This window comes from Eubalaena glacialis, chromosome 2 (assembly GCF_028564815.1).
Source record: "Eubalaena glacialis isolate mEubGla1 chromosome 2, mEubGla1.1.hap2.+ XY, whole genome shotgun sequence".
Taxonomy (NCBI): Eukaryota; Metazoa; Chordata; class Mammalia; order Artiodactyla; family Balaenidae; genus Eubalaena; species Eubalaena glacialis.
Window position 1 is genome coordinate 53413779 of NC_083717.1, and position 27831 is coordinate 53441609.

Here is a 27831-nt window from a genome sequence, read left to right on the forward strand (position 1 = left end):
GAGGCAACTATTTAAAAGGCATCCACCTCACATAGACATATTTCCAGCTACATTACTAGATAAAGTAAGTCCACCCATGCAGTTCCCCTTCTAGAAAGCCCAAGGTGACCTAGATAACTGGTCATTTGATGACCCCACTTCTCCCCAGTTAGAGTGCCTAATTCCTGTTCTTATATTTTAAATTTGCCAATAAAGATTGAACTGGTGAAACCCTAAGCACCCCACCCTGGACCCCAATAAGGGTAGAGTCCTGGGTCTGCGCTCTCTCTCTCTCCCTTACCCATGACTGTGCTGTGTGGCCCTGGGCATGCTGTGTACCCTCTGAGACCTTTGAGTAATAAGCCTTGTTTTTTCAAAGTTCCCTGGTGGTTGTTGCTGAGAATGCCTTGCAATCGTAATAGGAACCACAAAGGCCAGTCCAGCCTCAGCGTTGGCTCTGGCCAGGGAATGTCTGAGGGGCCACCATGGGTAGTATGGGCACCCCAGGCATTCCCAGTCACAGAGCATTTCTGACTGCTAATGTATGAGCTGAGAGCAACACAAAGTAGTCTTTTAGGTTGAAATATCTTTCAGTGAAGTTGTATCACTTTCTTTCTTTTGCTAGACATTCTCCCTCCAGATGTGTGTTACTCAATATGGTTCCAATAACCAGTGTATCCCGTCCCTGAGCAAAGCCATACGGGATCCCAACTTATCAGAAGGCTGTTCGGCGAGGGGGTGGGCAGAACCCTGAGAATTAGTGACATGATTCCAATGTTCATCTGCATATTAGTAAGACATGAAATAGAAGGACGTAAATAGAGTAGACCAGCTACAGCAGTCAATGGAATAACATGGATGCTACACTTGACTTACACAGCAGGTGGAGGTTGAGTGTTCTTGTCATGTTTTTTTTAAATTAGCATGACCTTCCATTTCCAAGTTTCAGGTATTACAGAAGTGTTGATTTCACATGGACAGCACTGGAGCTCCCCAACACAGTGCATTCTGCAGTAATTTCCCTTCTCTACTGGGGGAACATGGCTGGGGATGAGGGAGGTGAGGCCTGACGATGTGCTCCACCCTGGCAAGCTGCTTTCTAAGTGTCTGGTCACAGACACCACCAGGTATATGCTGAGTCTTGGATGGTGCCCTGAGTTCCCCATAAAAGACATGAGATCTCTATCTTCCTATTATTTAGATGCTACAGAACCCTGAATATTGAAGGGCCATGGCACTGAGACATGGACTTGAGCAGAGTGGCCACACTGGATTCTAGCTGGGGCTGTGAGTATGGAGTGGACGGTACACGGTGATGAGGCAGCATCTCCTGGCAGTCCCCAGACTGGCTCAGGCAGCTTGTACTCCTGTTGTCCTGTGCCACTGTCCTGCATCTTCCCCCAGCTCCTCTGTCTCATAGCAGGTAGAGCTGCTGCACTGTGAAGCTGGCCTCCCCCTTCCCAGCTACAGTTGCAGTGAGGAGGGCTGCCAATGTCCCACTAACAACCCCCACTCCAGTCCCAATCCACACGTGGGTTGTGAGTCTGTCCCCTGGCCAAAAGAGTTAAGGGGGTCCCCATGACCCCTGGAAGATGTGAATGGGTTGGGAAATGTGAATCCCAAAGCTCAAAAAGAAAAAGAAGCTCAAACCTTGGGGCAATAGGTATCAGTGACCAGGGCAGTTCTGAGAGTCAGGAAAGACTGGGAGCACAGACATGTATCTAAAGAGAGTACAGAGCACAGAAAACTATGCTTCCCCTCTCCCCCTCCCCCTCCCCCGTGGAGCTACCTACTCAGTGCCCAGCATCCTCAAGGAATAGGGGAAAGGGGGCAAAGAGTTGGCAACACACTGAAGAGGGAGGACATTCGGGACGAATGAGGCATTTGGGAGAGTGGGGCAGGTGCCCCCTCGGGTGGCCTGGAGGGACGTCGACTGAGAACGTGGGGATGCAGGTGGGACCTGTGGGGTGGTGGAGGCACAGAGGTGGGCGTGCAGACTGGACTGCTGGGGACACGGTCCTGACTGCAGGCTGGGCATCACTCTCCTCACTGGGACTGGGGGTGGCTGTTCTTGTGCTCTGGGGCTAAGAGGCGCACTGACCAGGGAAGCGTGTCTGTCCTGCAGGGATCAGTGGCTGGGAAGAGGTTGGCTCTGTTACCTGCAGGCTCGCTGGGCACAAGTCCTCCAAGCCTCTTTCTCCATTGTTGGTGGGGGGTGGGGTGGGGGTGGATTATAATACTCATAATACAATAAGGACCCAATAAAATAATAATTATAACTAGATAAAAGTTACTTGAAATCACACAGTGATGTATGAATGTCACCTACAATGTATATTAATAATTCATATCCTCTTGTTTTTCAAACTGTAAATATTAAATGGCCTATTGATATTGATGATGTTAATGGCATTAGTAACAGCAGCAACGAGAGGCAGCACGGCCTCTGGCATGTCAGTTCAACACCGTGAGTTCTGCTCTCGCCATCAAGTTAAGGATGGGAATAAATGAGGCACTCGTGTGCCTTTCTGCTTGGGCATTTAGCAACACTAAATTCTTCTCTGTGTGTCAGAGGTGTGGCAGCCCATCTCTTATCTGGGGATGACAGTAAACGAGGCCATCATTTGCCGTGCTGCCATCATCTGTCATGATTTAGAGCTCCAGAAACATAATGCTTGCCTTCCTCCAACCACACATCAGCGGAGCCAGGCAAGAAGATTTGAAACATTTTCATCCACAACTAACTTGGGAATTCATCACTGCTTTCAGAGCAGCTCTGTCCCTAGGTTGACACTTCCTGTCTGTCCTCTTCTGGCACTGCAAATCCTGAATAAAAGGCCACAATGGCACATCAACCCCTTATTTCCAAGGCCTTTTAGAAGCGATGAGTTTTTGCCTAACTACGAGAGAAACATGTCTGACCTTCACTATGGGATGATCTTCGACAACCTCTTTACGCTCAAAGCTCTACTTCCTCATCTGCAGACTGAGGGAAACAACCTAGCGGTGCTTAAGGGTAAAGTGTATTCATGAATGTCAAGTATTTAGCACATGCCTGACACACAGTTATAAATAAATAGTAGCCATAAGAAACTTAGCCATAGGTTGGAAAGAAGTTTTGCTTGGTGTCAAATCCAGTCTTATGAGAAGATTTTTCTACATGAATTCACTTTCTAAATGTCTGTCAAAAGCAAACCCAGTGTGTGACGACCACTGGTTAGTCTTATCTGACAGGCTGCGTGGACACCCAGGAACTGCCAGTAACCAGTGAGGAAACCTCTTTTACTCTGTGCATTCACTGCCTTTGGCATTAGAAGAAATGCAGGTTAGGATGTAATTGGAATTTTGGCGATTTGCAAAACGTACAGGATTTGAGTTCTCTGACACCCATGTCCTCAGCCTTCCTCCCTCTTCTAAAACTGGAGGTGGAAATGGGCAGAGTACCTGCCCCAGGTGACCCCACCACCCATCACCTGCATGACCTGCCCATTCTCAACGTTCCCGAGTCTCAGTCTCTTGAGCTGAAAACCAAGTCAATACCTGACACATCGATTCCATAATCTAAATTAGAAAATTTGTAAAATATAAATGTCTGTGGTTACATTATTTCTAATGGCCTATTGCACAACCAATATCCCTGCTTTCAATTAAGCAGGTAACAATTAGATCAGTGGGGCTTTGCCAGGCCACTTTCCTTGCCCAGAATCAACTGGGAAGTGAGTGCAACTCTCTGCAGATGGAGATGAACAGATAACACTGCTGCCCTGTTGCCCAGGAAGCGACACTGGAAGCCTGAGATTTGCTACTCACATGGCCCATCACCACCCCACAGTCAGGTCCTTGTAAAATTACTTGGGGTCACTGTCCTGGCTGGTCTGAGGGAGAGTCAAGAGACCGTGCTCTCTGTGTCTATAGACTTAAATGGGACCAAATCAGTAAAGAAGGACAAAGGACTGTCACCCTCCCAGCAGAAAAGCTGCTTCCTTTGTGAAGAAGAGTGAGAGGCAGGTCAAAGGCCAGGAGTACGAGGAGGAAATCCCTCCATGTACTTTCTTACCCTCTCATAAACTGATTAGCTTTTTATACACTCAAATCAGCAGCTCCTTCCAATTACTTCCAATTTCTCATAGAAAATAGTATTTTCCAAGTCACCTGGTCTTAAAATCATGATGCCATCTTTGACTCTTACACACGTGCCCAGAGTCCATCTCAAAATCCACTTGTCACACCGGCCACCACCCTGCTCTCGGCTCTCATCACTTCTACTGCTTCATGGCATTCCAAGAGCTTGGCTTCACTTCCAAAATAGTGATTTCAGCACATCCTCCCCTTACTCCACAACATCATTGTTCTGCCTACTACTTTTACACGTCGGGATTTAAGGCCCTTCCTATCTGGGTTGTAACACTGTCCTGTCACTTCCCCAAAGGGTGTCCTCCACTAACTGATCACCTGTCATTTGTGCTTTGTCCTTATTTCCATTATGCCTTCTTCTATCCAAATCCTTCCAGGCTCAGTTCAAAATATGACCCTCATGAGGAGGTTCCCCAAATGGCCTTCAGTTTCACAAGGGTTTTAACCTGATTATCTAACGTGTCCATCATCTGCTCCTTGAGCACCGGTCATGCTTCTTTTTCTCACTGCACCTAGCAGAGTGCTGAGTGCAGAGCACACCTGACATAGCTGTTAGATAGTAATCAAGGTTAACTAACGCACAACACAGACAAAACTTCAATGTATTTCTAAGACCTCACATCAGGCACTCCAAAACCTGCGCTCTAGACCACTGACAGGTGAGCTGAGTCGCTCCGTATTGGGCATGACCAAGGCAGCAGCGGAGTTGTAATCCCACATGTCTGAATGTGCTGACAGCTCACCCCCATGACATTTACCCCCGACGGTCTGAAATTCTCTCTACTGGAGATCCACCGAAACAGGGTCCATGTCTAATATAGAATATATTTTCATGAATCCAGATGTTTTCTCATGACTTAATCTAATACTTAAGGCACCATTTCACAAATAAAATGAACAAAAAAAAATTTTTTTTTCTTTTCTAAATGGTCTTGATTTGTTTAAGCATTTGCTTCCAAATGTAAGCCATGCCATTATATTTAAGGAATTTCCTTATGTACTGGGAAGTATCCCTCTATAAGCCAGGGCTAATTTCAACAACTGTTTGAATTCTTGAGAGAAGAGATAGCAATAACAGAAATGTCTGTTAATCCAGCTCTGCATTAGAGAAGCCAGAGCATGTGGCTCGTTAGAATAATGACGACTGTTTGCATTGCTTTGTCTCCTAATAGCAGAGAACTGTTGGATTGGGTAATTTGAAACTCATTATACTATCACATTTAGCCCCTGCAGGCTCCGATGCTGATGGTAGAAGTGAACTACTTGGCCAAGCAGCTATTTTTAGTAAATCCAAAAGATGAAAGACAAGTAAGAAAAACACTTCACTGAATAGCATTTCTTCTCTTAAACCTATTAAGTCCTGAGCTGAAACCATACAAGCTGAGGAAAGGTGAAGTTTATGCAGTTTTCTAGCTCTTGATCAATTGTATGCAAACATGATATATGAGGAAAACCTTTTAAACTGCCTTGTATATCATAGTAATGATAATAAGAGCAAATATAAATAAGTGATCTCATCTATTTCAAACCAGTCTTCAAATATCAGGCAGATAAAAAGAAATTTGGCATGAGAGTTCAATATCTCTACTGAGTTGAAGAAATGGTTATATTGGTTTTGTCTCTCTATGGAGTTCAAGAAATAAATAAATTTATATATATATATATATATATATATAAATTGATCTTGTTTTGTTTGGTTGAATGTTGAAAGGAAAAGATCCTATCAGATGCATATTTTAGCTTTGAATATGATAAATGATACAACTGCAGCTGGTGAGTCGTTGAATATGAGATGATATGAAGAAGGGTTAAAAGCTCACATACCTTTTTTCACCAAAAATTGCTTTGTGTTCCTGCCCTGCACACCATTGCCATTAAATCTGAATATCACATTGACTTGAATTTATTTAACTAATGATGAAAAAATAACAATCTTTGACTTTTAGTGTTTTTACCTTTGATCAAATGAAGAGCATAATTTTCAGGTACAAAGAGTAGCATAATTTTGTTATACAACTCATTTTCCTCTTAGAGACATGAATCAGTGATTCCCAAGTGAGGTGCCCTAGGGATCTTTTGAAGGCTTTGTCCCAGCTACTGATGTGCACAGCTATCCAATGGCAGTAAGTGGTTTAAATAAATCCTAGTGAGAGTCCCTTTCCATTATACTACATCCCCCAAATAAATGTATGTTTTATCTCTCCATGGCGTTTGAAGATCATAGTTTGAAAAAAATGAATTATTCCCATCCAACTTAATTTTTGGCTCATCACACATACTTATTTCTCCTAATCTCCCAAATCCCTTTGGAATTATAGAAGCAATATAAAAGGAAACCCTCAGAATCGAAGGAAGTTCCCTGCCAGTAATGGCAGAGTTGCTGTTAGTAGGTAACAACTATTAACTCTGGACACCACATGAAAAATAACTCCCTGAAGGCACTGGAGAGTGAACAAGAGCAGAAGGGCTCCGGAGAGGAGCTGGCACTTGGACGCAGGGAATGGCTTTTCTCTTAAAAAGCTGTGAGTCAGAGCCATGAGGTAGCTGTGGTTCAGAGGGATCCCTCAGACTTACTGGCTTGAAGAACCAAAAGGAAGTGTCTGGAGCTATCAGAGCAGCACAGCTGGAAAGTGAGGTATAAAATCCTGGAAAGGAAAGAGCCACGGAGAGGGAGTCCCACATTGATGTAAACAGATGTATGCAAACTCTAACCAGATACCTAACTCAAGGCTGAATTACACATATGGAGCATAATCCTACCAGCCCAACTAAGTAAAAGACCCTCCAGACATTTCAGGTGGTACCACAGGAAGGACAGAGTCTGGAGTTGGAGCTCAGTCGAGTTATCTGGCAACCACCCCTCACCCTCACCAAGACACACACACACACACACACACACACACACACACACACATGCTCTAAATTTGGCAGAATCCAGAGTCCCTGCGATATAACACTGACTGAAATGTCCAGGAAACAATTCAAAACTGTTTGTTAAATGTAAAAGAAACAGGAAAACATGACCTTTGTTCAACAGAAAATACAATCAATGCAGAATGACACCAAGAAGACTGAGATGTTGGATTTCGCATAGAAGGATTTTAAAGCAGCTATCATGGCTATGCTTTAGGGTGTAAAGGAAAAAATGTAATGTTTTGTGATGAAAAAATGTTGTAATGAAAAAACTAAGAGTAAATCTGAGCAGAGGCATTGAAACTATTTAAAAGAACCAAATACAAATTCTAAACCTGTCAAATACACTGAATAAAAAGCATTTACTGTGTGAGCTTAACAGCAGATCAGAAATGACAGAAGAGAGGGAATGCTGAAGGCAGAGCAATAGAAATTATCCAATATAAAGAATAGAAGTGAAAACAAGTTTTTAAAAAAGTAAACAGACCCCTAGGGATCTGAGGTATTAATATCAAAAATTACAATACCTACAATTAGAGCTCCAGAGGAAAAAGAGAGGATGAGAAAGAAAATTTGTTAGAAGTAATGATGGTAAAAATGCCTCAAATTTGGTGAAAGACATAAATTTAGAGATTCGAGAGGCTCAGCAAACTCCAGAAAGTGTAAATAATAGTAAAAACACATCTAGGGGGACTTTTGCTTCCAGGAGAATGAAGATGTGTTTTCTCCTACTCATCCTACTAAGTACAACTGGAAATCCTGGATATTACATATACAATTAATGTGGGAAGAATCTGAAAGGTACAGAGAGTAAGGCAGACAGGTCTTGGGACCCAAGGGATGACACAGTAGTGAGTTCTTTAGTTTTCTTCTTATCTTTTACATTCCAGACTTAGAACTAAAGAAGGTGGCAACCTGGAAATGCCAATGGGCACAGACTAAAAACAGTAACAACAACAGAAGCCTGCTCTCTCTACCCAAAGGATCAGGAAAGGGTCAGCCTATAAAGACAGAAAATATCACTCGACTCCAGTCAAATACCACAGAAAAGATGTTGCCCTACCCCACCCCAGGCCAGCAAAGAGAGTGGAGAGCCTAGGCTTTCACACTCAGCAGGTATCAGAGAAGGTCCAACAGGAGGGAGCAGGGCTTTCATCCTTGCTGGGCAGCACTGATGCCAATTCTCCGTAGTGGGCTAGAGGCCAAGTGGGGAGCCTGGACTCCCACCCTAATCAGCAGGAGCATATCCTCCTGCTCCTTGCTGGGGCTGCATCACAGGAAGCTTAGTGGAGGCTCAGACTCCTGCCACCCCAAGGCCACCCTACCCCACATGGTGTCAGTGAAGACCTGTATAGAGCTCGGAGTCCTGTGTCCACCCAGCAGGAGCAAGAGCCCAGTCACCCCTGTGTCAGTGTAGGCTGAAGGGAAGCCCACTTGGCAGTAATGAGGCCATGCTGCACCTTTCCCTGCCAGAGCAGTGGTTTTAAAAATCTAGCTAAAACAGAAGGTTTCAATAAAATCCAGATTGTCATAACATAATACACAAAATGTCCAATAAAAAAACGTGTCCTAACAACAACCAGGAAGATCAAACTGAATTTTTAAAAAAATCAATAGATGCCAAAGAAAATATGACAGAGATGTCAGAATTACCTTTTAAAAAATTACTTTTTAAAAATCCTTTTAAAAAAAGAATTTTTGAAGCAGCCACCATAAAATGTTGCAACAACCAATTACAAACATGCTTGAAACAAGTGAAAAAATAGAGTCTCAGCAAAGAAACAGAAGAGAGAAAGAAATACCAAAGAGAAGTTTTAGCACTTGTGTTGGTCTGCTTGGGCTACCATAACAAAATACCATAGACTGATTGGCTTAAACAATCAAAATTTATTTTCTCACAGTTCTGGAGGCTGGAAAGTCCAAGATCAAGATGTTAGCAGATTCAATTTCTGGTGAGGACTCTTGTCCTGGCTTACAGAGGGCTGCCTCCTCGCTGTATTCTCACATGGCCTTTCTTCATTGCATGCATGTGGAGACAGAGAGAGATTTCTCTCTTCCTTTGTTTATAAAGGCATCAATCCTATCAGATGAGGGTTCTACCTTTATGACTTCAATTAACTTTAATTACAAAGGCTCTATGTTCAAATACAGTAACATTAGAGATTAGGGTTTCAAAATATGAATTTTGGGGAGACATAATTCAGTCCATAGTGTTCTACCACTGGCCCCACAAAATTCATGTCCTTCTCACATGCAAAATACATTCATTTCATCCCAGTATCCCCAAAGTCTTAACTCATTCCAAGCATCAACTCTAACATCTAAGGTCAAAAGTCTCATCTAAATATCATCTAGACTCAATTCATCCTGAGGCAAAATTCCTCTCCAGCTGTGAACTTGTGAAACAAGTTATTTGCTTCCAAAATACAATGGTGGGATGGGTATAGGATAGACATTCCCGTTCCAAAAGGGAGAACGTGGAAGGAAATAAGGAATGACAAATCCCAAGCAAGTCCAAAACCTAGCAGGGCAAGTTCCGTTAGATCTTACGGCTTGAGAATAATTCTCCTTGGTTCAATGCTCTGAGGCAGCAGCCTCATGCCCATTGCCCTGCAGGCGTGGCACCCAGGGCTCTGCTGGGTGGCAGCCCTGCCCTTTGAAGACCAAGTGGAGGCCGTCTGGCCCCCTGGGCCTGTGCACTCTGCACCTGGGGTGGGACTGGCAACCCTGATGGTCTCTGAATTGCCTTTGGGGTCTTTCTTCCAGCCTTCTGTTGAGATGGCCAATAACACCATAGGTAACCTTTTTATTTGGTGTTCTCTCCTGAAGAAACTTCCTCTTTTTTTGCCATATGAGTATGAGAATTTTCCAAATCTTTAAGTTCTGGGTTTTTTTTTTTTTCATTTTTTGTTTTGGCTTAACAATTCCTTCTTTAATTCATCTCTTGCCTTTCACATTTTACTATTAAGCTGTCAAGAGGAACCAAGACACTCCTCCAGCACTTTCCTTAGAAATCTTCTCAACTAAATAACCAATTTCATTGTACACAAGGTCTACCTTCCACAAAACACTGGATCACAATGTAGTCAAGTGCTTTGCCAGTTCATAACAAGCAGCATCTTTCCTCCACTTTCCAATAACCTGTCCCACATTTCTGTCTGAGACCTCACCAGAAGACCTTTAACATCCAAGTTTCAACCAGCATTCTGTTCATGATTATTTGGGTATTCTCTAAGAAGAAGAAAGGTTTCTCTTTAGCTGTCTTTTTTCTTTCTGAGCCCTTACCAGTATCTCCTTTAACATCCATGTTTCACCCAACAGTCCCTTCATAGCAATCTTGGCTTTTTCTAACATGCACCACAAAACTCTCCAGCCTCTATCCATTACCCAGTTCTAAAGCCACATCCACATTTCCAGGTATTTGCTACAGTAGCACCCACGTCTCATAACCAAAATCTGTATTAGTCAGGGTTCTCCAGAGAAACAGAAACAATAGGTATATATACATATATGTGTGTGTGTGTCTCTCTCTATATAGACATATATAGAAATATATACATATACATATATTTACATATATATATATATATATAGACACACACACACACATACATACATGGTTTATTATAAAGCATTGTCTCATGCAATAATGGGAGCTGAGAAGTCCCAAGATCTGCAATCAGCAAGCTGAAGACCCAGGAGAAGTGATGGTGTAGTTCCAGTCTGAGAATTGTTAGGCTGGAGACCCAAGAAGAGCTGTTTCAGTTTGCATGGAAGGAAAAGACCAACATTCTTGCTCAAGGCAATCAGGCAGGAGGAGTTTCCTCTTACCCATGGGAAGGTCAGCCCTTCTGTTCTATTCAGGTCTTCAACTGATTGAACGAGGCCCATCCACATTAGGGAGGGCAATCTGCTTTACTCAGTCAACCAATTTAAATGCTAATCTTATCAAAAAATATCTTTACATGCATGCCTACAATAAGGTTTGACCAAATATCTGGGCATCCTGTGGCCCAGTCAAGTTGACACATAAAATTAAAGAAAACAATAACCACAATAAGAAGCTCAGTGAATGAGTTCCTCAGAAAGATGGAGGGGGCAAAAGAAAGAATCAGTAAAATTAAAGATAGAACAATAAAAATTAAGTTATCTGAAAAACAGATTGTTGGGCTGCACCCTGCAGGTCTACAAAGACCTCTACTTGCCCATCCTTAAGACTGAAGAAAGAGCCAGTGACAGAAACATCAACGGTTTAATGGATGGGGGAGCTTACACCTCTGAAGCAAGGTCCTGGAGTGACACCCCACCATGTTTGGTGGATGGCGAGCAGGACATGTGGCCGTCTTTGCTCCCGGGGCGGAAGGAGAGATTGCCAGTTATAGGGGGAAATTATATCAGGTTACCTCATTGGTTACCAGGGAAACCAGCAGAGGGGTCTGTCCCTCACCACCCCTTTGATGAGCAGAGTGGAGAGTTCTTATCTAAAGCTAGAACAGTCATTAGCTGGGGCCTGGGGCAAGTATGTAGGTCAGTCATATGAGTAGGGTGTAGGTGAAGCAGGCACTGGTCAGGCAAGGGATATACAGAGAACAAGGGAAAGCCATCTGGAGGGGCCTGTGACCATACACAGATGTAATAGAAAAAAAGTGAAAAGAGCCTCAGTACTTGTAAGAATACAACAAAAGATCTAATATTCATGTCATTTGAGTCAGGAAAGAAGAAGAGAAAGAGGATGGGGCAGAAAAAGTATTCAAAGTAATAACTGGTCAAACGTCCTAAATTTGACCAAAATCTATAGATTCAAGAAGTGGAGTAAATCCCAAATCAGTAAACCCAAAGAAATCCACACTAATACACATCATAGTCAAACTTCAGAAACTAAAGTGGAAGAAAAAAACTTGAAAGCAACAAGAGAGAAAAGATATCTCACCTATAAAGAAAATATGGTTTGAATTACAGCAGATTCCTCATCAGAAACCATGGAGGCAACAGCAAAGTAGCACATTTTTCAAATGCCACAAGAACTGTCAGAACAGGATCTTATATTCATTAAAAATGTTCTTCAGGTATGAAGGGAGAAATCAAGGTATTTTCAGATGAAGAAAAACTAAGAGAATTTATTGCCAGCAGTCTATCCTAAAAGAATGGCTAGGGACTTTCCTGGTGGTCCAGTGGTAAAGAATCTGTTACAATGCAGGGGATGTGGGTTTGATCCCTGGTCAGGGAACTAAGATCCCACATGTCACGGGGCAACTAAGCCCGTGCACCACAACTACTGAGCCTGTGCTCTAGAGCCCGCAAGCCACAACTACTGAGCCCATGCACCACAACTACTGAAGCCTGTGCACCTAGAGCCCATGGTCCACAACAAGAGAAGCCACTGCAATGAGAAGCCCATGCACCACAACAAAGAGTAGCCCCCACTTGCCGCAACTAGAGAAAAGCCCACATGCAGCAACAAAGACCCAACACAGACAAAAATAAATAAATAAAATTAAAATAAAAGATGTACAAGAAGCTATACACAAAAACACTATAAATAAATAAAAATGGAATCATAATAAATGTTCAGCTAACCCACAGGGAGTCAGGAAAAAGAAAATAGAGAAATGGAAAACATAGAGAACGGAAAACCAAAAAATCAAATAAAATGGCAGACTTAAGTCCTAACATATCAATAGTTCCATAAAATGTAAATTATGAAAATACACCAATTGAAAATAAAGACTGGCAAAGTGAATTAAAAAATATGACCCAACTATACACCATCTGCAAGAAGCTCATTTTAACGTAATGATGCTTAGAGTAAACATATGGAAATATATACATCATTCAAATATTAATCAAAAGAAAGAGTGGCCATATGGATTTCAGGTAAAGTAGAATTCAAAGCAAAGAAAATTACCAGAGACAGAGATGAACATTATGCAATCATAAAGGGTTAATTCATCCACAAGAAAGTATAATCCTGAATGTGTATACACCAAATAACAGCTAAGAAATACATGAAACAAAAAACTTACTGAATTGAAAGTAGAAATAGTCAACTGCACAATTACAGTCAGAGACTTCAGCACCTCTTTCTCAACAATTGATGTAGACAGAAAATCAGCAAACAATATAGAACTCACAACACCATAATCAACAGGATCTAATCAATACTTGTAGAGCATTCTACCAAGCAACTGCAAAGTACACATGACTTTCAAGTGTTCACAGAACAAATATCAAAATGAATCCTATTCTGAGTCATGAAATAAACCCCCATAAATGTAAGAAAAGTTGAAACCATACAGAGGGTGTCCTCTGACTATAATGGAATTAAACTAGAAATCAGTAATGGAAAGATAACTGGAAAATCCCCAAACTGTTTAAAAATTAAATAACCCACATATAAATAATCAAATGTTCATATGGAACATATGAGAAGAAGTGACTCAACATAGCAATAACTACCATGCAATAAGGAGTTATCAGGTGGGTAACTGAAACTGGGTCATTAAGGGCTGTTGGAGGAGGTGACCTGCAATCTGAGAAGTGAAGACAAGAAAGAATTGCCTGGTGCAGGTCTAGGGGTAGGGAACTGCTTCCTGAGGAGCATACCCTAATGGGCAAGTGCCTCCACTTGCATTCTCAGTTACAAGCAAGGAAAACAGCCTGGTGTGTGCCCCACCATACTCTCCAGCCTTCCCAAGCAGACTGCAGGTCATCTCATGCTTACTCGCATATAGAACCTAAATGCTTCTCTGTCTTTGGGGGACATAACCCCCAAAATATATCCATGGTTCTTACTTGTGAAAATAACTTACAGCTGCCAAATTTCAGAGGGCAGGCATGGGCATCCATCGGGAAGTCTTCAAGTTGCATTGGGCATTCTGCCGAGATGGTCAAGCTGAAAAACAAGAGATGGGGACCTTTCAATGACTCACCAACTCTGGCTATTTACTGGACGCCACGTTCCAGAAAGCCATATTAAGTACTCCACTCATTATTTTAATTACTATCTTTTATGAAATTGTCTAAACTGTCCCACCAAATTACATAGAATTGCATTGTAGATGAATATCATTTAGAAATAAGGTTTAAATCAAATCTACTCAGGAGTTCTGTGGCTTGGTGAGTGTCTGTACATATATTACAGCTTGTAAAGCAATTTGAGATGCCTTTAAAGATAATTTATTCTTTTATTCTCCCATCACTTACCCACAGTAATCTAAAAAACTTCCCTTGACAAGGCTGAAAATATATGTATGTTCTAAAATAATTTATAAGCTCAAAAATATAAATGTGGAATAAATACACAGTCCAAGTTTTGACCAGAAGCTGGCTGTAATTATTGTGTACTGGGTTGATGTCATGAAACTATAGAGTATGCGAAATTGTGTTATGATAGCAACTTTCTTATTGTTTTTAATTCAAGTCTGGTCTTCCAAATAATACCACCATCCACTACCACTGTCACCAATGACTAAAACAGTGCTGATCATAAGAGTTGCTGGTCTGGGCTAGGGACTGTGTTAAGTGCTTCACCTGCATTAACATATCTAATTAGAATAGCACGATGTATTGCTATTATCACCCCAGTTTCAAGGTAAGAAAGTGAGGCATGGATATTAAGGGATCTGGACAAGAATGCAGAGCCCCTAATGGCACGTGCCCCACAGGCTGTGTGACCCGAAGCTCTGTTTGTACTTGCAGAGTCGTCATGCTGTAGTGCTTTTATTTCTCTACAGATTTACTAATTAAGTAGTAAATCTAAATTTCTTTAATGAGTTAGTCTTCTGTCCTTAGTGTTTAATTCTATTATTTAAAATGAAATGTAATTGCATCAAATGAAATCAAATTGCACAATTTTCAACTTTAAACAGACGTTACAATTCTATTTTGTTATATTAAGTCTGGATCTTGCCCATGTGCCTGGGGTGAGAATCAAAATGTAAAAACAATCATTTTTGCCTTTACTGCTTCCTTCTTTTAAGATAGCTTAACTTTTTTGCTATTTAATTGGGCATGTAATTCACACTTGACGATTGCAGATGGAGTAGTCAATTCATGTATTCTCTGAATGAAGCTAAAACGTGTCAGTGGAAGGAAGGTGTGTGCCCACCACGGAGAGGAAATCTGCTGCCTCTGCCTGGGGGTACCACTCTCCCCAAAATGGAGTGATTTCCAGAGGGTGTGAGTGCACATGGATGAGAATATACCACAAAAGTCTCATATTCAGGTGGGGATATGATATCTAAAATTATATGCCACCTATGTTCGTAGAAGAATATGGAAAATACAGAAAAGTTATAAAGAAGAAAATTACAAATACATATCATTTCACTTATAATTTCACCTGGTACACTTTGTCCAGATTTCTTCACAGCTACAGATGTTTTCTTTTTGTTCTTGGTTTATAAAATTCAGTCTTCTGTTTACCTAACATTAGAGCAGGGGTATTTCCCACATCTTTAAAATCTCTGCATAATCATGACTTTGAAAGGTAAAATATTTAATTCTAGCATGCAGATGTGTGTTTGTGTAATATATATATACATATATCTGTATATGTGTGGACATCTTCAAGCATAAACCATGTAAAAGGATTATTATTAGAGACTACAAAATGGGGAAGGTGAAGGAATATTTACTTATTAGAATTAAGAAAACAGGACTTAAAAACCACAGCCTGTGAGGAGGACAATATAAAGGAAAATAGTGTTAATTTATCTTGTTAGTAAACTTAAGCCATTTGTTAAACAAAGCAATAGTGGGGCAGAAAACTTAAGTGAGTCAAATATGTTCTAGAGAATAAAATCACAATGACTCAGTAAATCTAGAATTTCTTTGAGAAGCAAATTTATAGTAGGGAAATAAAAAGTATATATAAAGCTACAGTGCCAGGTACAAAGCAATAACTGTGAAAATAAGCACATGAAGAAATGGTGATGTGGGAGAACAGAGAACGCTTCCAATTAGAAAAGTACATCTCAGTGCTGGTCTATGGCCTCTGCTCCAACAGTTGATGGCCTTGGTGTAAGGGAGATGCTGGGCTCAGCCAGTGGGAACAGTGTGAGGGGGTGCAGGGTGCTTCAGGTGGTCCTGACTGTCCAAGCCCTGCTGTATGCACAGCAGACTTCAACCAGCAGACCCAGTGCTTCAGTCTTCAAGTTGCCCCCAATAATATCAACAACTATGGGCTGGACTCCCACCAGCAGGGTGACGTGGAGATGGTCCTTCCATGGCAGAATCTTCTCTCCAGACACTGCCATGTCTTGGAGCTCACATAACTGGGCTTCTGTCCCCCAGAAAACACTCTAGGGCCCACTGGGTCTGGAGGCTGCCTTGAAGCCAGATCTGTTGGCTGAATTCTTGACAATGTGGTGAATCACAGTTAACTCCTCTCCCCCCTGCTTGGTGCTGGGTCTCTGCTTTGATCCCCGGGGCCACTGGAGGCACTGCCACCTGCATTCCTGTTGCTTGCCCTTACTTGTCAGAGTAGACCCCTCAGGGAGACTTGACCTCCCACCTCTGGCACTCTGCCCACTCCTGGCTTTTCCTCCTTTTCCTCATGTACTCCTCTTTCTTGGCCAACACCGTGTGTTTATAAGAGAGGTGAGAAGCCATCCTTTCTGTCACTGTGGTCTCAGCATCTGCTGTCTTGTTTTATTCTAGCTGTTTGGTCCTGAGATCTATGCCAAAACCACTGCACTGACAACATTTAACGATGGCAAGGAATGTACACCAAGGAGTCTGCTTTTAGCATATAACAGGAGGAGAGAGGGTGGGTAGAGACAGGTGGACAGAATTTAGCTGGATGGAAAAAGAAAACCCTTTTGAAGAAAAAAATAATTCCAGTGAAAACATAAAAAAGATAATTCTACAATTACCATCTTGATAAATGCTAACATTAGAGCCTCACAGATTGTTCCCCCATTTTAATAGACTTCTTTAGAATTTGAATTCGAAACATCAGAAAAATATACTTAATCTATGATAGTGTCTCTCCTCTAAGGAGTGAATGTATTATTCAGATAAATTCCCCAATAGCAAATGTTTCAACCTTAGTAAGAGAACAACACTTAAAATTTTGATCCTTTAAGCATTTCAAAAAAGGCTTATGCTTTTATAGTACTCAAATACTATCTCTAGATAAGAGGGACCCTTCCATTCATGAGGTTCTTAAAATGCAGTGTCCCTTGATGTACAACCAACCTCCTTCACACAAAATTGAGATCAGAGCACTCCATGGAATGTGGACTGTCAGAGCTCAAAGGAGCCAGCCAGGCCACCTCCTAGAAACCCTTACTTTTCTCAAAAGTTTAAGGAATGTGCCTATGGAAAAACTTACTGAATTACTGGTAGATCCAAGGATCCAGCTTTTTTTCCCAAAGGTCAAATTTCTGTTTCTAAAGACATTCAAGCATTAACTTATTGGAACATAATATCCCATTTTTGGGCATCTTAATTTTAGGGTAAGAAAAAGGGCATTTTGTGAGTTAAGCTGTTTGCTTCAACTTGGATGTAAACTCCCTAGAGAGCTCTCTGCTTGCCCAGGGGCAGCCCGCAGTGGCATGTGCTTCAGATGTTAAAACAGCCAAATTCTAGAGTAGCTTTGCCATTAATGAATTGTGCAACCTTTGTAAAACTGCCTAACTTCTCTGGTCCAGCCTTTCCATTTGAAAAAGAGAAATAATAACAGCTGCTTTATTCTCTGAAAAAAAAGAGAAGAGTTAATAGGTGTGAAAAGAGATTTCTACCCAATATGCTCTCCAGATCTGAGCCTTCTTCATTTACATGAGAATACTTCAGTGCAATAGAAGGTGTGGTGGTAGGCAGAATAATGGTCCTGCAAAGATATCCATGTCTTAATCCCCCAAACCTCATGACTTGTGAATATGTTACCTTAAATAGCAAAAGGGCTGTGCAGGCATGATTCAGTTAAGGCCCTTGGGAGAGGGGAGTTTATCTTGGATTATCCAGATGGGCCCAGGAGAATCACAGCAGTCCTTATGAGAGGAAAACAGGAGTGTCAGAGTCAGAGGCGATATGATGACAAAAGCAGAGGTCATGGGATTGTGGTCATGAACCCAGGGATGCAGGCGGCCTCTAGAAGCTGGAAGAGGCAAGGAAAGGATTCTCCCCTAGAGAATCCAGAAGGAATGCAATCCTGCTGCCTACAGCTTGACTTTAGCCTCATAAGACCTTTTTGGACTTTCAACCTCCAGAACTGTAAGAAAATAAATTGGTTGTGTTTTAGCCAATAAATTCGTGATAATTTGTTACAACATCAACAAGAAAATAATACAAAATTTGGTACTTGGAAGCGGGATGCTACTGTAACAAATACCTAAAAAAGTGGAAATGATTTGGAATTGGGCAGTGGGAAGAGGCTGGAAGAATTTTGAGATTCATTATAGAAAAAGCCTAGACTACGTTGAACAGACTGTTAATTGAAATGTGAATGTTAATGATTCTGTAATGAGAACTTGCAGTGAGAAACATGGTAGAGAAGACCTACATTATATGGTCATAAACACACTGTTGGTAGCAATATGGACATCAAAGGCCCTAATGGTGAGGTCACAGAAGGAAATGAGGAAACTGGAACTTGGAGGAAAGGAGATTCTCACTGTATAGTGACAGAAAGCTTACGTGGAAAGCGGAACTTGTAAAAGATTGCAGTAGGCTAAATAATGCCCCTCAAAGATAAAAGGTCCTAATTCCTGGAAGTTGTAAACATTACCTTATATGGGAAAAGGGTCTTTACAAATGTGATTAAGGGTCTTGAGATGGGGAGATTAATCAGGTGGGCACTAAATGCAGTCACAAAGATCCTTATAAGGGAGAGGCAAAGGAAATTGCACATAGATAAAAGAAAGAAGGTGATGTGATGAAAGCACAGATGTTTGAAGATGCTGTGCTGCTGGCTTTGAAGATGTAGGAAGGTGCCCTGAGCCAAGGAATGCAGGCATGACGCTCTAGATACTGGAAAAGACAAGTAAACGGATTTTGTCCTAGAGCCTCCAGAGGGAGTACAGCCCGGCCAAAACCTTGATTTTGCCCCAGTGTCACTGATTTCAGACTCATGGTCTCCAGAAATGTAAGACAGTAAACGTGTTTTAAGTCACCAAGTTTGTGGTAATTTGTTACAGTAGCCACAGGAAACTGATACAATGATGAAATTGGACCCTTAGATGAGGAGAGTCCAAGCTAAGTGTTAAAGTTGTGGCCTGTTTTTTCTTCCTGTTGCTTATAGTAAAATGTGAGAAGAAAGAGAAAGATTAAGGTAAGAACTGCCAACAAAAAAGGGACCAAGACTTGATTTGGGAAATTCTCAGTTTATCCAGGTTGCAAAAGACGCTATAATTAGGAGATTCATTGTCAGGAAAACATACTCTTAAGGGAAAGCCAAGGGTGTGGTTGGACCTTTTGCTACTGCCTCAGACTCTTTGAGGAAATTAGATGTGTGACTCATGGGTCCTCTCAGCCATGTAAGCAAAAGTCATTAGAGAACGAATTATCCATGAAAGATTTATGAAGGAAGTCTAGTAGTGTAAATTCTTGAGACATACACAGGAGATGTAAATGATTCTTAAACATTTTATACCAGCAGAAACACTGTCAGTTTGGGCTGAATGGGACAGATAGAGGCCAAAATGAAAGAAGGCTGTCAGAACACCAACATTCCACAGGCAGGAAATAGGTTGAAAGAAACTACTCAACTGCAAACATGTGCTACCCTTCATGAAAAAGGAAGGATGACTCTAAGGGCAGAGCCTTAATCATGGAGGATTAGCCCCAGGCCTTGAAACCTACTGTTGTTTGCCTAACTGGATTTAGAAATTTGGGGGGGAATAGTGCTTCCTTTTCTCCTACTATTTTCTCTCCTTTCAAATGGGAATATCTTTAACTGTTATCCTATGCTTGTCCCACCATTGTATTTTGTGGGTAATTAACTTGTTTCTTGAGTTCTACAAATTCACAGATGAGGATTGTGCCTCAGGGTAGATCATACCCAAATCCTCACACATAGCTGATTTAGATGATTCCGATGATGAGATTTGGAACTTTGGAGCTGATGAGATTTAGTTGAGACTATGGACTTTGATGCCATAATGAGTTGAGACTTTGGGGGATATTGGAATGAGATTAATATTTTTTGCACATGGGACACACATGAATTTGGGGGGCAGAACACAGATTGTGGTAAGCAAAATAATGATTCCCTAAAGATGTTCATGTCCTAATACTTCCTACTTATGAACGTGATACCTACCATGGCCAAAGGGACTTTTCAGATGAGATTAAATTAAGGATTTGGGGGTGGGGAGACTACCCCAATTATTGGACAGGCCCAATGTAAGCACAAGCCTACTTATAAGAAGGAGACAGGAGTGTCTGAGTTGAAGTGGGAGATGTGATGCTGGAAGCAGTGATAGTGGAAGGAGTGATGCAGGGCCATGAACAAAGGAATGCAGGCAGCCTCCAGAAGCTGGGGAAGGTGAGGAAATAATTCTCTGCTAGAGAATCCAGAAGAGACACAATCCTGGCAACATAAGACCTGTTTCAGACTTCTGGTCTCCAGAGCAGTAAGATAATAAATTTGTATAGTTTTAAAGCCACTAAGTCTGTGGTAATTTGTTACAGCAACAATAGAAAACTAGCACAGTAGTTTCCATAAAATAAAATAATAATAATATTACTAATCCAATAACCAATTGTTAAATAATTTTCACAAAGTTGAGAAAGAAATTTGGTTTGGTCAACTTATAAATAACTCACAAAGTATTCACTGTCATGAAAATCACAGGCTTGATAATGAAATGGACCAGACACCTCATGCAAGGTGGCCTGGCTTGGTCAGTGACTGAGCTGCAGGCTGCATCTCCACTGTTTTTTTTTCTCTCCCCCACCCCTCCCCCTTGGCAACCACAAGTCTGTTCTCTTATCTGTTTGTGTTTCTTAGATATGTTCATTTGTGTTACATTTTAGATTCCACATGTAAGTGATATCATGATAGTCTTTCTCTGTCTGACTTACTTCACTCAGTATGGCAATCTCTAGGTCCATCCATGTTGCTGCAAATGGCATTATTTCATTCTTTTTTATGGCTGAGTAATATGCCTCCACGGGTCATTCAGTGGAAACATCACCTTCTTATCAAGACTCTCAGGCAATATATGAAATTTATTTGGGGACTCTTGAAATTCAATACTAACATAGCACCTAATGATTGGTGTTATGGGAAAGAGGTGAGGCTTAATTTGGCTGATACTTTTCCAAGTGAGTCTTTGTAAGGAACATAAGAATACTTAATGTACATAACTTTCTGTTTACTATGGTTGCACCCATCTGAAGGGCTGCCAGCTTTGGAGATGGAGGAAAGCTGGGACTCTCAGCTGGCTCTTTGTAGGGAACATCTTTATTTTTCTGTAGGCTCATTGTGCTGCCTCTGGCTTATTCCCACCTGGATGGGGCTGTGCAGGGCTACTTCAACACTCTGGAGAGTCTTCCTTGCTCTACACCTGAGTCATATCCTCAGAGATGAAGAAGTTATAGAGTAATATCCTTGTACACCTTAATCTTATACAACGTTATATGTCAATTACCTTAATAAAACTAGAAAACAAATATACAAAAAACATTGTATCATAAACGCTTTAACTTTTTTCAAAGCTATTCTAAAATTTTACTGAAATCCGAGGATACCTGGTATCCTCTGACTGTCATCCCTTCTTTGTATGTGTTACAGCAAAAAGCTGGCTACTGCTGGTCTATGTGCTGTGTGTGCAACTATGATCAGGACCAATAGAAAAATATGACCCTTAAGAAACGTTTCTGCTTCTGTTGGATTAGGCTGTGTTTCCAACGGAACTTTCCGTGATGATATGAATGTCCTGTATCTGTGCTGTCAGATACTGAAGCCCTTCTTTAACTAGCTATTGACCACTTAAAACGTGGCCAGTATGACTGAGAAACTGAATTTTAAATTTTATTTAACATTAAGTTCAATGTTTTATTTAATCTGAAGTTTAATGTTAAGATACAGTAGCTAACACTGTATCTTAACATTAGAGATAGCACAGATTATAGGAAAAACAAAACCCAAAACTCATGATTCCATGCCACTTGGGAAATATTTTAAGCACTGATGACTTGGTGCCTTCATTCTTCATAAGTATCAGACATATGCATAATCATTTTCAGGGTAAATACAGAAATCCTCAGGGCATTAGCCACATAACTGAGAGACAGTGACCTCTCTGAATTTTATACTATGCAAGGTACTTGTCTGACATTTATGGATTATCTCAAAGCGTGGACAGATGATTATGCATGAGCTGAGACCACCAATTTCAGCAACCTAGAAGGACCCTTCACGTTTCCCCAGGTGAGGAGGCGGGAGGACTTCTTCAGCAGCCTTTCGACACTGAGTCAGCACCCAGGTGTCCCAATGGCTTGGTGGTAGGTACAGGCCAGTTGCGTGCGGGTGAGGGTGTGGAGCTAAGGACGGATTTCCTGGCTCTGAGAAACCTCAGGTCGGTTGCAGACACGCTAAGTGTGTCTCATGGGAAAACTCTCCAGAAACGCAGCACTTTGCTTTCACTGAAAAGTGTTTCGGTGAAACCAGAGTTTCCTTGGGTCTGATACAAGGCACTCCTGAGCCCATTCCCCCTAAATATAAGTGGATGGGGCGCCACCTGGTGGTGACTGTTTTCACCCATGTTGGCTGAATAGAGTGCATAGCTGACGGCTGTACGTTTCTTAGATATTATGTTAAAGTAGGTATAGGCAGGTGAGTTGGGCATTTGGGCTTTATTGATGGACTACTTCCTGCATATTCATTTTCACCTGCTTCATTTGCCTCATCTATGAACAGGGATAATGATGGTACCAACCTCTTAGGGTGTTTTGAGGGTTATGAGTTTATACTGCTAAAGTATCTGGCAAGTAATAAAGGCTATATACCTTTTTGAAAAGCAATTAGCAGCCCAGGTCAAGAGATTTTTTCCATTTGACATTACTGAGGGCCTGGACCTTACCTTTGTGAGGTTGGGAATGGGGTCTGGGACCAAGTCCCCAGCCAGCAGCTGCCTGGGACTTTCCACCAACTGCCTCCAAAGAGAGGTTACTAGAGATTCCTCGACATTGTGTGAGCTGTGGCCCTGAGCTTGCAGGTGGCTCCTTTTCAAGAAAGTCCCTGCCTGGACAGGGAAGCCCGAGACTCCAGCCCAGGAGAGCACGGTGCCAGGAGCCTAGGACTGAGTGTCTGACAACCTTTGCGGGGTCAGAACCTAAAAAGACAAAAATGTGCTGGAGTTGCCCATTTGCAAAGGATGATGTGGTCCAATCTAATGGTCCAAAAGTCTAGACTAACTGGAGTGAACTGACCCAGGATAATTCCAGTCATGTTTCAAACCAAATAGGCAAGAAACCTGTATTAAAATGTCCTCATGTGTATCCCCAAAGTACAATTTGTTAGCCAAACATAAACTTGAATCAATATAAAACTGGCAGAAACCTAAGCACTGAGCATGTTTGTGGAAGAGAAATTTTCTAGATCTCCCTTCCAAATCCCTGAAGCTAAGGGCTTAGCAGGGAAATGACCTAGATTAAGGAATGTGGTCTGTTCATTACCGTATACTCCTTCACAAACGTGCAGTAAATTCCTCTTGAGGGCCAGCCCAGGAGCCAGGCACCCAGAGTCCACGGAGTGTATGAAATTACACAGAATCATGCATGATCAAGACATGGGCCCTTCCCCAAGATGCTCAGAAGTTCAACCGGGATATCAGATGCAGGTGGCCAACGCTCCAGACAAGATGACTTGGGGCTGCGACCGGAGGACCCTGAGCTGAGCCGGGTGCCAGTGGGCTGGCAGAGCAGGAAGCTTCAGGGAGCCGTCTGGGGAAGTCTGGGTGCCCATGCCCGAGGAAACTGAGAGAGGGTGAGGATGCACACCTGATGGGGAGATAGAGGTGAGGGCTGAGCTGTACAGCCAGGTACCCAGGCCCCCCATTTAGGAGCAAAGGTCATCTTCAGTCAACTCAGCTCACAAGCTGTTCTGTGAGACTCGTTTCACAGAACAGCTTGTGAGCTGGTGTGACTATAAATCTCAGGCTGAGTAACTGTTACACATAGACTTTTCTACTGTTGATCACATCTCATGTAGCAAAATGGGCTGATGCTTCATTTTCAGTTTCACAGATAAAGTGTCAGCGAGGAAGTAACAGAGACCATCCCTCTTCCCCCTGTTGGAGGGAGGGGAATTCGTACAGTTTTTCTAGAGAGCAACGTGGAAATACATATTGAAAGGCTTATCTTTTGGCCAATTCCTGGAATTTATCCAATGGGTAGAATTATATGCTTGCATGGCAATGTTTATCACTGAGGAGAAAAATGGAAATGACATGAGTTTTTTTAGAGACTATATAATGACAGGATACTGACCTGATGGAATTTGATGGATCACAATACTTGAGAACAATGTTTAATGACAGGAAAAAGGTATTCAATATACTTCAAATTATAAAGCTATTTACAAAACAATTTTCAGAGAATGAGACCACTCAAAAACTACAGGAGAGTATGTGTGGACACACACAGATATACACATGTGTATGCAGGTGTGCCCACACACACAGACACACGTACATGACACACACCAAACCATTAACATTGATTTTCTTTGGTCTGGGTGCCATAACTGTATTCCATATTTGGTGATTTTCCATATTTTACAAATATTTAAATAATACACTGGTTCTTGTCATTAACATAAATGTTATCTTAAACATTTCAAGATTTGGCCAATATATCTGTTGGTGTCATGAAAGACTTTCTAAAATTATTATTATTATTTATTTATTATTTATGTTTGGCTGCCTTGGGTCTGTTGCTGTGTGTGGGCTTTCTCTAGTTGCGGCAAGTGGGGGCTACTCTTCGTTGCAGTGCATGGGCTTCTCATTACCGTGACTTGTTGTGTTGTGGAGAACAGGCTCTAGGCGAGCAAGCTTCAGTAGTTGTAGCATGTAGGCTCAGTAGTTGTGGCTCTTGGGCTCTGGAACACAGGCTCAGTAGTTGTGGTGCACGGGTTTAGTTGCTCCACAGCATGTGGGATCTTCCCAGACCAGGGCTCGAACCTGTGTCCCCCGCATTGGCAGGTGGATTCTTAACCACTGTGCCACCATGAAAGACATTTTTAACCAGACACTGGTGTTATATGTAGGGGTGTAGACACTCTCATACACATACCAGTGTTTAGTTAAAAACTTCTATTTACATATGTATAACTTTCTTCAAATATATTACCCACAAATCAAACATGTAACATGTATATAATTTCCTTCAAGTAAGTTACTTACACTATAACTTCATGGTGCTGTCAGCCAATCGCTATGCAAAAATGTGACTGTGCTGCCTCCCAGTGGCCATTTCAGGAATAGCTGTATATACAATCACGTTTTCAAACTGACATTCTCAGACCCTGCAGCTACACTGCATTGAAAGAAAGTTAATAAACAAACAAGGACCTTCAAGATGGTGGAGGAGTAAGACTTGGATATCACATTCCTCCCCACAAATACATCAAAAATACATCTACATTTGGAACAACTCCTGCAGAACACATACTGAATGCTGGCAGAAGACCTCAGACTTCCCAAAAGGCAAGAAAATCCCCATGTACCTGGCCGTGTGGCTGACAGGGTCTTGGTGCTCTGTCCTGGTGTCAGGCCTGAGCCTCTGAGGTGGGAGAGCCGAGTTCAGGACATTGGACCACCAGAGACCTCCCAGTCACACATAATATCAATCAGCAGGAAATCGCCCAGAGATCTCCATCTCAAGGCTAAGACCCAGCTCCACCCAATGGTCAGCAAGCTCCAGTGCTGGACGCCCCATGCCAAACAACTAGCAAGACAGGAACACAACCCCATCCATTAGCAGAGAGGCTGCCTAAAATCAAACTAAGTTCACAGACACCCCAAAACACACCACCAGATGCGGCCCTTCCCACCAGAAAGACAAGATCCAGCCCCATCCACTAGAGCACAGGCATCAGTCCCCTCCACCAGGAAGCCTACACAAGCCACTGAACCAACCTCACCCACTGGGGGCAGACACCAAAAGCAACAGGAACTACAAACCTACAGCCTGTGAAAAGGAGACCCCAAACACAGTAAGTTAAACAAAGTAAGTTAAACAAAGAAAAGACAGAGAAATATGCAGCAGATGAAGGAGCAAGGTAAAAACCCACCAGACCAAACAAATGAAGAGGAAATAGGCAGTCTACCTGAAAAAGAATTCAGAGTAATGATAGTAAAGATGATCCAAAATCTTGGAAATAGAATGGAGAAAATGCAAGAAACGTTTAACAAGGACCTACAACAACTAAAGAGCAAACAAAAAATGATGAACAACACAACAAATGAAATTAAGAATTCTCTAGAAGGAATCAATAGCAGAATAATGGAGGCAGAAGAACGGATAAGTGACCTGGAAGATAAAATAGTGGAAATAACTACTGCAGAGCAGAATAAAGAAAAAAGAATCAAAAGAATTGAGGACAGTCTCAGAGACCTCTGGGACATTAAATGCACAAACATTCGAATTATAAGGGGTCCCAGAAGAAGAAGAGAAAAAGAAAGGGTCTAAGAAAATATTTGAAGAGATTAAAGTTGAAAACTTCCCTAATATGGGAAAGGAAAGAGTCAATCAAGTCCAGGAAGCACAGAGAGTCCCATACAGGATAAATCCAAAGAGAAACATGCCAAGACACATATTAATCAAACTATCAAAAATTAAATACAAACAAAAAATATTTAAAGCAGCAAGGGAAGATCAGGAAACTTCCATAAGCCTCTTAGACAGCCTCATCCACCACAGGGCAGACAGCAGAAGCAAGAAGAACTACAATCCTGCAGCCTGTGGAATAAAAAGCACATTCACAGAAAGATAGACATGATGAAAAGGCAGAGGGCTATGTACAAGATGAAGGAACAAGATAAAACCCCAGAAAAACAACTAAATGAAACGGAGATAGGCAATCTTCTAGAAAAAGAATTCAGAAAAATGATAGTGAAGATAATCCAGGACCTCGGAAAAAGCATGGAGGCAAAGATCAAGGAGATGCAAGAAATGTTTAACAAAGATCTAGAAGAATTAAAGGACAAACAGAGATGAACAATACAATAACTGAAATGAAAATTACACTAGAAGGAATCAATAGCAGAATAACTGAGGCAGAAGAATGGATAAAAGTGACCTGGAAGACAGAATGGTGGAATTCACTGCTGCAGAACAGAATAAAGAAAAAAGAATGAAAAGAAATGAAGACAGCCTAAGAGACCTCTGGGACAACATTAAACGCAACAACATTCGCGTTATAGGGGTCCCAGAAGGAGAACAGAGAGAGAAAGGACCTGAGAAAATATGTGAAGAGATTAGAGTAGAAAACTTCCCTAACATGGGAAAGGAAATAGCCACCTAAGTCCAGGAAGTGCAGAGAGTCCCATACAGGACAAACCCAAGGAGAAACATGCCGAGACATACAGTAATAAAATTGGCAAAAATTAAAGACAAAGAAAAAGTATTGAAAGCAGAAAGGGAAAAACGACAAATAACATACAAGGGAACTCCCATAAGGTTAACAGCTGATTCCTCAGCAGAAACTCTACAAGCCAGAAGGGAGTGGCATGATATACTTAAAGTGATGAAAGGGAAGAACCTACAACCAAGATTACTCTACCCAGCAAGGATCTCATTCAGATCCGACGGAGAAATTAAAACCAGTACAGACAAGCAAAAGAAAAGAGAATT

The 27831-nt window shown here is 41.7% G+C and overlaps 1 protein-coding gene across 1 annotated transcript in view; it reads right to left on the reverse strand.

Annotated features, from left to right (window-relative positions):
- The window catches only part of GABRA5 (gamma-aminobutyric acid type A receptor subunit alpha5), a 78870-nt gene that overhangs the window by 21021 nt on the left and 30018 nt on the right, over window positions 1–27831 (reverse strand). Inside the window, exon 8 of the mRNA XM_061181830.1 lies at window positions 13836–13918. Within this exon, the coding sequence (XP_061037813.1) occupies window positions 13836–13918 (83 nt within the window). The remainder of the gene's footprint in view (window positions 1–13835; window positions 13919–27831) is intronic.